General features: G+C 52.6%; 1 protein-coding gene across 1 annotated transcript; it reads left to right on the top strand.

The window, feature by feature from the left end:
* Positions 1 to 4,552: 4,552 nt before the first annotated feature.
* Positions 4,553 to 11,519, top strand: Gins2 (GINS complex subunit 2). The gene is made up of 5 exons (XM_004842748.3): positions 4,553 to 4,749; positions 4,855 to 4,969; positions 7,586 to 7,685; positions 10,782 to 10,908; positions 11,204 to 11,519. Exons 1-5 carry the CDS (start codon positions 4,660 to 4,662, stop codon positions 11,327 to 11,329), a joined length of 558 nt encoding a protein of 185 aa, XP_004842805.1. The 5' UTR covers positions 4,553 to 4,659; the 3' UTR covers positions 11,330 to 11,519.
* The last annotated feature ends 1,212 nt before the right edge of the window (positions 11,520 to 12,731 follow it).

The raw sequence follows: 12,731 nt of genomic DNA, 5'->3' as shown, positions 1-12,731 counted from the left end.
TGGTGCTGGGGATGGAATCCATGGCCTAGAGCATGCTAGGGATCACTGTCCCCTGAGTGCCACCCCCAGCCCCACTGAACAGCTCTAAGCAGATGCAGGGGCTCCCGCTGAGGGTCCAGGCCCACCCTTGAGTGGCAGGCTGCACAGCCACCCAGAGATTCTCAGCCTGCCGAGCCCCCTGGCTGCCGGCAGCAGGAGCACAAGCCAGCTCCCTGCTGGTGCCCTTCTTACACCCTGCTCCCTGCCCACTGTCTCCTGTCTTGGCCTTACCTATAACCCTCTTCCTCCTGGACCCCTTCTTGAGCCTGCTTCCCAACCAAGACAACCTTATCCCCGCATACCCTCCACTCATGGCAATCTGGAGCAGCCACTGCACTCCAGGCCCCAGTCCCGCCGTGGGAGCAACAGTGGCAGGTGATGCTACTGCTGGCCCGTGGGCTTAAGCCCTCTGAAGCACCCCGATGGCCCTAGTGTTTGTTGGCTGTGACACAAAGCTGGAGCCCCATTAAGGAGGGGATGCTCTGCAGGTGGGGTGCGTGCCTCAGGGCTGGTCCAGCATGAGGACGACTTAGGAACCCAGAACCCAGAACCTTGCTCCCCAAGTCTTACTCTGAGCCTGTTCTTTCGTACATGCTGGGGCTGGCTGCTGAGGTCTGTGGTTCATCTCACGCATTTTTAACGTCCAAGCCAAGAATACCGATTAAAGCCAACGAAGAAAACGCTCCGTGAATGCCTCCCCCAAGTGTGTCGTGTTGGGTGGCCCCACTGGGTGACAAAGCCTGTTAGCCCTGACCGGGTGTCCGGGACAGTTCCCAGGTTCCAAGACAGGGAACGTTCTGGTCTCCCAACTTGAGATGCAGGCTGTCTTCCTCCAGGGATGAAGCAGGGAGGGGAGAAAAGTGTGAAAGCAGATGGAAATGTAATTTTTTAATGACAGCAGCAGATGGCAAAAAGACACAAGAGTGTATTCACACCATGTCGGAGGCACACGAGAGCGCCTGGCCCCACAGTAGCGCACGTGGTGGGGCTGTTATGTGGGCCCTGCTAGGCCTAGGGGGCAGCCAGCTGCAGGGAGGGCAGGCGCTGCCAGGCGGTGTGAGCCACAGGTAGGCGGGAGATACCCGTGGCCACCTGCATGGATCCGGACGGCTCCTGCCCCAAAGGATGCTGGATGCAGACAGGCCTTGTTCTCTGCAAGTCCCGTGGCTCCCCTGGCCCCTGCTGGAGTAACACAGGGGGCTTCCCTCCAGAGATTCCCATTCTGCATTTCTTTTGTGCTGCTGTGATTGTATTTCTGGCCCCTTCCTTAGCTCAGTGACAGACACTGCCTGCTTTTCACCACTGCCTCTCAAGTTCCCCCAAGACAACAGGAGAGAGGTGTGGCATCAGCTGGGCTGGGGGGGCTGAGAGCCCCGGTGCCCAGGCTGCCCCCCACCCCCGAGGCTCTGATTTCCTCAGCCCAGTGAGGCTAAGGCCAAGAGGTGGGTGACTGTGCTGCCCAGGGAGACTGCCAGGTCCTGAGGGTCTCCCCCAGTCCTACCCTTTGATGCCTGGAATCCTCTGCTTTCTTGGCCCACGCACAGTCTCCTTACTCACAGTAAGAAAGTCCGAGAAGTCAGAGGCTGAGTTAACACATTGTGTGCCGTGGACCCCAGGGGCCTCCCAAACAGCTCAATCCCAGAGTGACCTGGGCACTACCCCCTGGGGAGTTCTTGTCCCAAGAGCTGGCAGTGCAGACACCAGGAAGCAAGTGGAGCAGCTCAGTCCCCATTCTGTTCCTGGACTGAATGTGCTCTCTTGCCAGAGCTCGATTTCCCCTGTGGTGGGGCCTTCCACTCTGGGCACTGCAGAGCATTTCTGTGGGGTGGGGGGAGATCAGCTGCCGTAAAATGGGATGTATGCGATGTCCGAGTGGATGGCTCCCTTTGGTGAACTATTCGGGTGGTCCAAATTCTAATGGAACCAAAAGATACAGTAGAGCTAAGATCCTAAGGAAAAAATTGGCTCACAGATTCAGGATGGTTATTATAGTGTTTTAGGGAGCTGGGGACTTCATAAGAAATGAACTTTTTTTTTTGGTACCGGGGATCGAACTTGGGACCTTGCACTTTCAAGGCAGGCGGTGGAACCACTGAGCTAAATCCCCGGCCCAAGAGATGAACTTTTAAAAAATATTTTTATTAATACAGGCACTAATATACTATGTCGCTTGCAAGACATAATGATTGTATTCATCACGGGGAGCCAGTGCATGTATATAATATATCTTAATTCTTTTTTATCCCTTCCCCTCCCTTTCCCTTTTGCAACTTGTAGCCAGATGTGGTAGTGCACACCTGTAATCCCAGCACTCTGGGAGCCAGAGGCAAGAGGACTGCAAGTTCAAACCCAGCCTGGGCCATTTAAGGACTTAGTGAGACCCTGTCTCAAAATAAAAAGGGGCTGAGTATATAGCTGAGTGTGGAGGTCCTGGGTTCAATTCCCAGTACTGCAACAAACAAAACAAACAAAATGGCTTTATTGAGAAACAATTCACATGTTATAAATTCCATCCTTTACAAGTGTACAATTTGGTGGTTTTAGTAAATTCACAGTTATGCAACCATCATTACTTTCTAGTAGCAGAACGTTTCTACACCCCTAAAGAAAACCAGTAACCATTACCAGTCTCTCTGCATCCTCCCTCTCCCATCCCCTGGCAACTGCAAGTCTTTCTGTTTCTGTGGATTTGCCTGTCTGGACATTTTGCTGAAATGGATTAGACAACATGTGCACTTGATGTGTCTTGCTTCAGGTGGCACGGTGCCTGGCAGGCTCACCCATGTTGTAGTGTGTGCCTTGTGCCTGTGCCTAGGGACGCCCCATTTGTGGAGAAGCTGCCGAGTCCCCATCTGGCTGTGGACAGCGGCTGCTTTGCATCTTGGGTGTAGGGATCCCGCTGTGCCGTGAGTCGGGCGCACACTGCCTCCTCTGCTCTCGGAAGTCCATCCAGTGGTGCAGGCAGCAGCACTGTCCTATCGCACAGATAAGGACACAGAGGCTCTGTGCTCAGGCCTCCCTCGGTGGCATCTCTGAATGGCGGCTTTCCCCCAGCGCTTTTCCTTTGCTCTTTTGTAGCCTACACAAACCAGGAAGTGAAGCCTCGCCAACTTGGGAACGCAAATATTTGCCAGTCAAGAAAACATTCCCCCATCAATCAAAACCCAGACAAGCTGGCTCGCACACCCTGCAGAAGCCGCAGGCAGATCCTATTCTGGCAGGGACCAGGTGGCGGACAGCTTCCCCTCCTGCCAATGCCCCACCAGGCTCCTTGTCTCCCTCCCTCGCTCTGAGGCCGGAGACTGGGTGCAGTGGTCCCTTGTCTCCATCACACAGCACCCAGTGTGACCTCTTACTGTTTTTTATTGCGGGACCATTTGTCCTAATTCATGACCTAACAAAGGTTGCAGTAAGATCTGCCTCAGGTCGGCAAATGAAGACATCCAAACGCCAGACGCAGCTTCCAGGCCAGGTGTGGGCAGAATTTAGGCTACCATCCCTACAGCCCCGCATGGTTTCAGGGGGCCAGGAAGTTGGGCCCTGGGTTAGCTGGAGATAGGCAGCTTTCCTGCCCGGATAGGAAACCCTGGAATCCATATCCTCTGTGCTTTTCTCAGGGCCTAGCAATTAGGGCTTCAAATTTGAACCCAGCCCTCCTTACAAAAGGCTTTCCTGTCAGAACCACCTGGGTCCTGGTTCAAGTCTCACTGGTCTTCGAGTCTCAACTCCCGAGAAGAGCCCAGTGTAGCCCTGACAGGTGCCTTGATCTCCCCGCGCCCGAGGCTGCAGCTCCGGGAGCAGGTGTGCCGTTGCCGCCCATCTGCAAATCCCGCGCGCAGCAGCCTGTCCTCCTGGGCTTGCTAAGGGTTGGCTGTGAGCCTTCCCTGAGAGTGTGACCGGCCCAGGGGTGGGCTGGGTGGCGGGAGCTGCGTTTCTATAGACTTTGAACTAAAGCGTAGAAAGAGGGCAGAAGACTGTGAGCGCAAAGGAAAACCCTTTCCCCATTCCGGGGTCTGTCTGGACAGGCCAGGCCGGTACTAGTGCCCCAAGCAGTTTGATGAAAGAATGCATTTCCTCCCGGCCCAGTGCGGAACGCCAGGGAAGACGCGGCCCCACATACACCCCCGGCTCCACCGGCGGGCGGGCGCCCGGGGCAGGTGATGGACACCAAACCTGGCGTCAGCTGACCGCCGGGTCACCGGGCCAGGTGTGGGCCCGCGGGCCGGGGCGGGGCCAGAGCGGGCCGGGGCGAGGCAGGGGTGGGGCCAGAGCGCGGGGGGGGGGGGCGCCCGAGAGGCGAGTCTAGAGCGAGGGATAGGGCGGGGCCAGGGCACGTGACGGGGCGGGCCCCGGAGGCAGAAGGCAGGAGCAGGCCCACCTGCCGAGGCTGGGCTAGACTGACTCACAGCCTCGCTCGGAATCGCCAATCCGCGCGGTCTTAACAAGCGTGGTCTGCGCCTCCAGCCGCCCTGCTGAGAGCGCGGCGTTCCGATTGGCCATAGCAGGCTGTTTTCCGGCCGGGGGCGGGTCCCGGGCCGTGGCGGGAAAAGCGGCAGCCGTGGCGCCACTTCCGAGACGCTGAGAGGGTTGAGGGGTTCCCTGCCGGCGTGTGGTGTCGCCATGGACGCGACCGAGGTGGAGTTCCTGGCGGAGAAGGAGCTGGTTACCATCGTCCCTAACTTCAGCCTGGATAAGATCTACCTCATCGGGGTGAGCGTCTCGGGCTCCCGGAGGGCGGCGCGCGGCCCTGGGGCCGGGCTGGGGCCCCGGCGCTCGCTTCCGGTCGCTGACGCCCCGGCCTCCCCGCCCCGGCAGGGCGACCTGGGCCCGTTCGACCCCGGCCTCCCCGTGGAAGTGCCGCTGTGGCTGGCCGTCAGCCTGAAGCAGAGGCAGAAGTGTCGCCTGCTGCCGCCGCCCTGGATGGACGTCGGTGAGGACGGGCGGCGGGGGGCATCCGGGTCCCCTCGGGCCTGCGTGCCAGTTTCTGCTAGCTGTTGCGTTTTGCCTGAAAGTCAGATATATGGACCTAAAGAAGCATTCGTTTTAGACTTTTAAACAAGTACCGACTAGCGTGTTGAGAAGCAGTTGTGTGTGTGCGCGCGTGTGCGCGCTATTGGGGATTGAACCCGGGCCTTTGCGCTAAACTACATTTCCAACCTCTTGGTAAATTTTTCATTTTATTTTTCTATTTTGAAATTCTTCATTTTGAGACAAGGCCTCACTAAGAAGTTGCCCAGGCTGCACTGCAACCTTCAGTCCTCCTGCCTCAGCCTCCCAGTGTGGTAGGACTGGACTGCAGGCCTGGGCCACCAGAGCAGCTTCAAAGTAGTTCTCTCATGTTGCAGAGGATGCATTAAAATGTGCCACTCTACAGTGGAGTAGTATTCAGCCACAAAAAGGCAAGTCGTTGTGATACCTGCCACAACAGTGTGGATTAACCTCGAAAACACGTTGAACGCACAGAACACACACTGTGTGACTGGGATTGGCAGATCTGTAGAGTCAGCAGTTGGTTGCCTGGATTTGGGGGTTTTAGAGGCGATGGAGGGATTATGGGGTCTTTTGGGGATGATGAAAATATTCGAAAATTGAAGTTGAAAATTGATAGTTGCCCGCCTGTATGAATATGCTTCAACCATTGATTTGTATAGTGTGAATGAATTATGTGATGTGTTATCCCTCAAAGCTGTTAGAAAAAGCAGGAAGAAAAATAATACGTGAGACACAGGCAGACTTTATCCTGAGCCTTGGCAATCTTTTTTCTTATTTTTGTTCTTGTTTTTTGAGACAGGGTCTTGCTGTGTAGTATAGTTTGGCCTTAAACTCACTTAAGTAGCCCAGGCCAGCCTTGAACTTGTGATCCTTCTGCCCCAGTCTCCTAAGTGCCGGGATCATAGGCCACTGCGACCAGCTTTGCCATCTTTTCTCTTTCTTGGATGTGAGATTCTTTTTGTCTGAGGGCCATGGGCACACATGTAGCCTAGGAAGAACCCTGAGTGACTTCAGCTGCCCCTCCCCACTGGGAATCATGGGGTACCAGCCAGCGCCTCTCAGATCAGTTTCAAAAGGGCTGCTGTGTTCTCAGTCAGGGTCTAACGGAGTAAGTGACTGATGGTCACTTTGGGGCCTGCTTTGGGGCTTTTTTGGTGGGGATCTCCCAGGGCCTGGCCCCATCAGCCATCCCTCTCCAGGACCCCCAAGAGCCTGTGGCAGAGTGACGCCATGTAAATGGGTTCTCCTAATCTGCTTCTCTCGTTCGGAGCACGTTGTGAATTGCCCCATTTCTGCATGAGTCATTGTTATTCTCCATTCCCAAGTGCTGCCCCCTTCTATACCAGGTGTTTATTCACCTATTCTTGTGTTGGTGGATATTTGGATTTCCCACTTGTATGAAATTCTTGCCTGTCTTTTTTGAAGATAACTTTTATTTTTCTTTGGTAAATAAATACCTAGAGTAGTGCAAGCACGTTCTGGGTCATAGGATGGATGATGCTTAACTCTGCAAGAAATTGCAGCCCAGTAGGAGGTGCACCCTGTAATCCCCGCACTCTGGAAGGCTAGGGTAGGAAGACCGCAAGTTTGAGCCCAGCCTAGGCAACTTAGTGATGTGGGCAGACCCTGTCTCAAAATAAAAAAGATAAAAAGGGCTGGGGATGTAGCTCATTGGAAAGGCTCCGAGTTCAATTCTCAGTGCTGTCCAGTCCTCCAGAAATGTAGGCCAAGAGTTCCTGTTCATGTGCAGACCAGAAATTTGGTTTTGTCTTTCTGATTTGGGGAGTTTGGGCAGAAGTGTTGCATAATCTGATTCAGGTGGTAAAAAGTAATCCCAGGGCTAGGGGTGTGGCTCGGTAATAGAAGCTTGCCTGGCCTGTGCTCGAGGCTCTGGTCTCCATCCCCAGCACCTGGGAAAATGAAAATCCTCTGTTATGTAGAGAAGGGTCTGGGGTTGGGAGTTCCCCAGACTGCTTGCTGATGGGCTGCAGAGCTGCAGCTGCGGCCTGTGTGCTGGGAAGGAAGAGGGAGTTGTGCTGAAGACCTGGCTGTGGGTGAGAGGGTGCTTTTAGAGCCCCTCGGACAGTGGTGGTGAACCCACGGTACAGGTGCTGCAGCGGGCTGTTTGTATCATCGAAAGCTCTGAAAGGTTCGCCATCTCCGACCTAGGATGTTATACCTGCTCTGGTGTGTCTGCAGTTTGTACGTTGCCTGTTCTCTTCTGAACCAGCCTTGATGTAACACTTTCCTCAAGTCACTGGTTATTTTGATCACTCACCATATCAGAGGTAAGATGCTTTCTTTCCCTGGAGGAAGAATTTCTGAGTCAGGCATATATTTTGCAGTCTAAAGCAAAAGAACAAAAACTGTCCTTGAGAGAAATTTTCAAGGGGATGGCCTTGTCTCTTAAGAGGTACAAATATTACTCCAAAAAAAATTTTTTTTTTTTAATGTAGTTACTAGTTCATCAACTAGGTAACTGGCATTTGGTAAGTTTGGAAAGTTTAAAAGTTGTCTTGTGATAATATTATATGTATGAACTTCTAAATTTCAGAAAAGTTGGAGAAGATAAGGGATCATGAACGAAAGGAAGAAACTTTTACCCCAGTGCCCAGCCCTTACTACATGGAACTCAGCAAACTCCTGCTAAATCAGTGAGTAGAGCTCACTCCTGAGAGTCATGCCTCGGATATACTCAAGATTCTTTTCCTCCACTTTGCCCTTCCTGCTCCTTCCCCCAACTCTGTTGGATCAGTCCCTGGGGGTCATCTCTGGGCACATGCAGCATTGCTGCCTGTCCACCCCCTGCTTCTCTTTCCCTGTTCTCTTTCTCATTTTTCCTCGCCATCCCCAGTAACCCCCTGGTTCTTTTCATCTGTTGAACTCCACTTTGCTGTTGGACCCAGGGAGAGCCACCCTCATGCCCCAGTGGGAGCTTTTCATAATTATCCATGGTCATTCAGTGCACCTTGGCCCCTCTTTTCTCTTGGGAGTGTGCGGACTTGAGTTCTTTATGGTTCTGTTTCACTGTGTACTCCAGGGTGGCCTTCTTACCATATAACTCACGCTGGCCTCAAATTCTTGGTAACCCTGCTGCCTCAACCTGCCTCATGCTGGGACCACAGTGCCCCACCTCCCCCGCATTGGATCCTGAGTCTTTGTGCATCTTTTGCGGAAGAGGTGAGAGGTTGATATTTGCCTGTGCCCTGAGCTATTGGGAAAGCCTGCTCAGGCCCACACTGTGCTGTAGTAACCCCATCTGCCCACACCCTTACTGGTTTCCTCTCTACGTGGTAGCTAGAGTGGTCTGTTAAAGGCAGAGCCGCCCTGTGATGCCCTGCTTGAAACCCTTGGCACCTTTAAGGTTCTGACTGGCATTCAAAGCTGCACACAGCCGGGAGGGTTTCTCTTTCCCTGCCGCAGCTCCCTGCAGTTCCTCCCCCACATCTGTAAGTTCCACATTCCACTTCTTTCAACATACTGGGTCCTTGTGACTTTGCTTATACTGCCCTTAAGTCCATGTCCTCCTTCCAGTCATCTCCTTTGGTTTAGTCCTAATAGGTGTCCTTCCTGGCTGAAGTGCATGAGTTGTCTTGCAGCTCTACATGCCACCATCATGCTTGCCATAGTTGCAGCTTTCTAATCATTTTCTATGCCATTGCACACGCGCACAGGCCCACACCCATTCTAAATGCCCAGAGACTGTCTGGAATGCTTGTGTCTCCATGGTGCCTAGTGTGTGTGTTTGTTGAATGAATGAGTGAAATTTGTAGAGGACAGGTGAGTGTGGATAGTTTTGCCGGGAGACACTGAGAATATGACTTCCAAAACGTCAAGCTCTTGAAGCTCCCTGGACATCTGGTTGCTGAACTCCAGAACAGAACTTGAACCGAACACTGGGGTCGGACTGCGCACTGCTTGCTTAGAGTGGTTGGAGAGGTGAGGCCCTGGGGGGCCACAGCCAGTGTGGGGAGCTTTGGGACCTCACACAGCCTTGTCCTCGGCTTGGTAGGGCCTGCACGTCGCCTCCTCCTTGGGCAGAGCCTTAGAAGCAGCAGTGCACCAAACGTTGTGCCGAGGGCTGGGGCTCCTAGTCTGCAGGGGTGAGATGTGAGCCTGTCGTACTTTTCCTTTGTTTGTTTTTGGTACCGGGGATGGAACTCGGGACCTTGTGCTTTCAAGGCAGGCGGTGGCACCACTGAGCTACATCCCCGGCCCAGGGTGTGAGCCTGTCCTTAAGCCGCAGTGGTCAGTGCTAAGTTGTCTGCCCAACGAGGACAGTTCAGAAGCTCTTCCAGGGTACAGGCTTGAGGAGGGAGCCTCCCTGGGTTGGTGGAGGGAAGGCCGGAAGGCACAGCCTGGGGGCATGGGGTTCCTGGGCTCTGAAGAGCAGGAGCAGGGTGTCTTCAGAGGGGTCTGAGAGGCGGCTGTGCAGTGGGGACCATGGCTTTGAAGGGGGGAATCTGAAGGCACAGACAGGTCACGAGTTAGCACTATCCAGTGAGGCCTGTCACAGTTAGTGTTTGAAACTCAGTGTGTATGTACTTCATGTCAAAAACCCTGTTCTATAATTCATTTGACTAAGGGACCTAATTTTACCTTTATTCTGCTGTTCAGTTGACAAGGACCTGGGGTCCTTTGTTCTTTAACCTGCTGTTCACTACATGCATTTTATACTACAGATCTGCCACTTACAGTCCTGAGTTAATTGCATGTGGAGAGAGAAAATCTAGCTTAGAGTGCCTAGTGATGGACAGTGTTTGCTTCTGCTTTTATTCTTGGTTTGTCTGTCTTCAAAGGTTGGCCTAAAATATCTCACAAAGGAAAGCTGTTACTGCCCTCCGACTTTGCACTTTTACTCAGAATTTCATTGTGTAGATATTTCATACTGATTTGTATGATCTGTAATTTCTTCTTTGATTTTTGCAACCTGTTTTTTGGATGACTAGGGATTGAACTCAGGGCCTTCACACTGAACTACGTGCCTGCTAAGTTGTTCAGGATGGGGTTGAATTGGTGTTCCTGCCCCAGCCTCCCAGAGGGCTGAGATTCCAGGTGTGCACCACCATGCCCAGCCTGTAACTTGTGTTCTCTGTAGAGAGGGACAGTCCCTATCCCTCGGGGCTCAGGGGTGGGGTGCTGTGCCAAGCGCTGAGCACAGAGCTGAAGGTTTGCTTTCCTAGTGGGTTCTGTGCCGGGACTCTTGGTAAGGAGCAGAGATCCGCTCCTCACTGTAAATAAGAGCAGCAGATGTTCTGACCTCAGAGCCAGCCCCTGAAGCCACTTCTGGATGGAAGGTTTGATGGACAGAATGCTGTTATCCTGAGAATGAGCCTGTCAGACTTGGAGCCAGTTTTCCAGTACCTCACTCTCAAGTAAATAGTCCTGTGGAGCAGCCGGCGTGGGACAGTCACCATGAGCAAGAATAGCTCAGGGTTGGCTCATCCCTGCTGCATGCCATTGGCAGCAGGCTTACCTGCAGAAATCCTTGCATCTGTTCTTTTCTTTTCTTTCTTTCTTTTTTTTTTTTTTTTTTTAAAACCAGGGATCAAACTCAGGTCCTTGCACTTGCAAGGCAGGCACTGGAACCACTGAGCTAAATCCCCGGCCCCATCCTCTCATCTTAACATTGAAGACAAAGCCAAACACTTTCCGAGAGCTTAGTGATTCCAAGCAGCATTTTTTTAAAAAGTCTGTCTGGTGCTGCCTTAGTTTACTCTGTCCTTACTGATTCACCCTGTTTCTTTTAGTGCTTCAGACAACATTCCCAAAGCAGATTCGATCCGGACCCTGATCAAAGATCTGTGGGACACGCGCATGGCCAAGCTCCGTGTGTCTGCTGACAGCTTTGTGCGACAGCAGGAGGCACACGCCAAGGTGGGTGTGGCTCCTAGGGCTGGTAGGCCCTGCCTGAGTTGTGATGCTGCTGGAGATTTCACATGGTACCCTGCCTGTTGAGGCTCCTGCAGGCAGGTAAAGAGGTGTGCTTTTACAATTAGGGAGGCAGGGGTAGAGCTCCGCCATAGAGCACTTGGTCTTGAATCAGTCCCCAGCACTGCCACCACCACGGCAAAAAAAAAAATCATTGGTTTCTTGCTTTTATTCAGTGAAGTTTAGCTTTTTCTCAAAGTCAAAAACCTCTAGGCCAACTGGTCTGTTTTCTTTGTTTCAGCTGGATAACTTGACCTTGATGGAGATCAACACCAGCGGGGCCTTCCTCACAGAGGCGCTCCATCACATGTACAAGCTGCGCACCAGCCTCCAGCCTTCTGAGAGTGCCGCGTCGCAGGACTTCTAGAGCAAGGCCTGTGGTTTCAGTGCGCAGGAGGGGGCCTGGCACCTGCCGCCTGGAGGCCGGCTGGGTGATGTGAGTGCCTGCTCAGGATGTGACAGGTACTTACGGTTCTAGAGTTTTAGACAAAATTTTTGAATGAAAAACATGTAATGCTTCTAGGAATGAATTTAAAACACAAGTGTGAAAAAAACAAGTTTGTGATTAATCTGCAGAACTCTGTTCCCTTGGACCGTCCATTCCCCATCCAATTCTAGGAGCCAGCTTTTCTTCTGTGGGGTAAAGGAAGAAGCTTTAGGCAAGAAAGTTCTTCCTAGCAGAGCTGTGGGTCTCCTGTGTGAACTGGTGGATACACAGGCATAGTGATGTGGCGGGGGCTTCTCCCTTTCTCCATCCTGGTTTCGTGGCTACAGTTAGTGTCTTACAGACGTGGCTCACACAGGACGACAGCTGATCAGTGGCTGGTGATGCTGACCTCTGTTTATCATCCATCCCAATCCACAATAAAAATGTGATCAGCTTGATTCTGTCCGGTATAACTGCCAAGTTGTTTTTTTTGGTACCAGGGATCAAACTAGGGTCCTTGTGCTTGCGCAGCAGGTGGCGAAATCACTGAGCTAAATCTCCGGCCCCTAACTGCCAAGTTCTTTAAAAGGAGCATGCTCTGTGGCCAAGATGATCTGATAAACCAGTAGTGTGCAGCAGTCGACTGAAAACTGCAGGCCGACACCCAGGGTTGTTGGTCAGTCTTGTTCGCTCTATGAAGAGGAAGGTCGGGAGAAGCTGATTCAGTGTTGGGTGAGGCTGAAGATGCAGTGCTGGGAAGAGTCAGACCTGTGCTGCTGCTCTTGGTGGATACAGGGAGTGCTCTTTGTTGTGGACAACAGTGGCTTAAGGGAGATTATTTCATTTTCCAAGAAAAAATTGCTCCAGTTGTGCAGCTGTAACATTGTGGAATTATTAGGTCCCTTCCAGAAATTAGCTTGAGAGTGAGTGGAAGTGATTATCGGACAGTGCCATAGAGTAGAAGGTTCTTGACTTAGTGCCCAGTGTGTCAGAAGCCACAGCTAGTGTCCGCTGGTGTGGAGCACTGTCTGGTATTTGCCGACAGTGACTCAAGCGCGATTGCTCTGGTCTGGCACTGCCCTGTCTCCGTCAGGCAGGTGCTGGTCACTGAACACCAAGCACCAAACCCAGAGGATTAGGACCGAAAGATGGGAGTCTGTGATTGAAGGTGCGGTTCAGTGGGCTGCAGGTGACGGGACTGGCTTTCACACCACACTCTTACTCTGAATCCTTCAGATTGCACCTGGTGTCTTAGAATGAAAGCACTTAAGAGGAAGGGACGGGAGTGAGCCAGTAAGGTGCAGCTGAGTGCCTTCATGTCTCACCTGTGACGCTGTCTAGT

This window comes from Heterocephalus glaber, unplaced genomic scaffold (assembly GCF_053883595.1).
Source record: "Heterocephalus glaber isolate CG9 unplaced genomic scaffold, H.glaber_assembly_v1.0 deba00000071, whole genome shotgun sequence".
In the NCBI taxonomy this organism is placed as follows: Eukaryota; Metazoa; Chordata; class Mammalia; order Rodentia; family Bathyergidae; genus Heterocephalus; species Heterocephalus glaber.
This window is presented reverse-complemented; position numbering and strand designations above follow the sequence as displayed.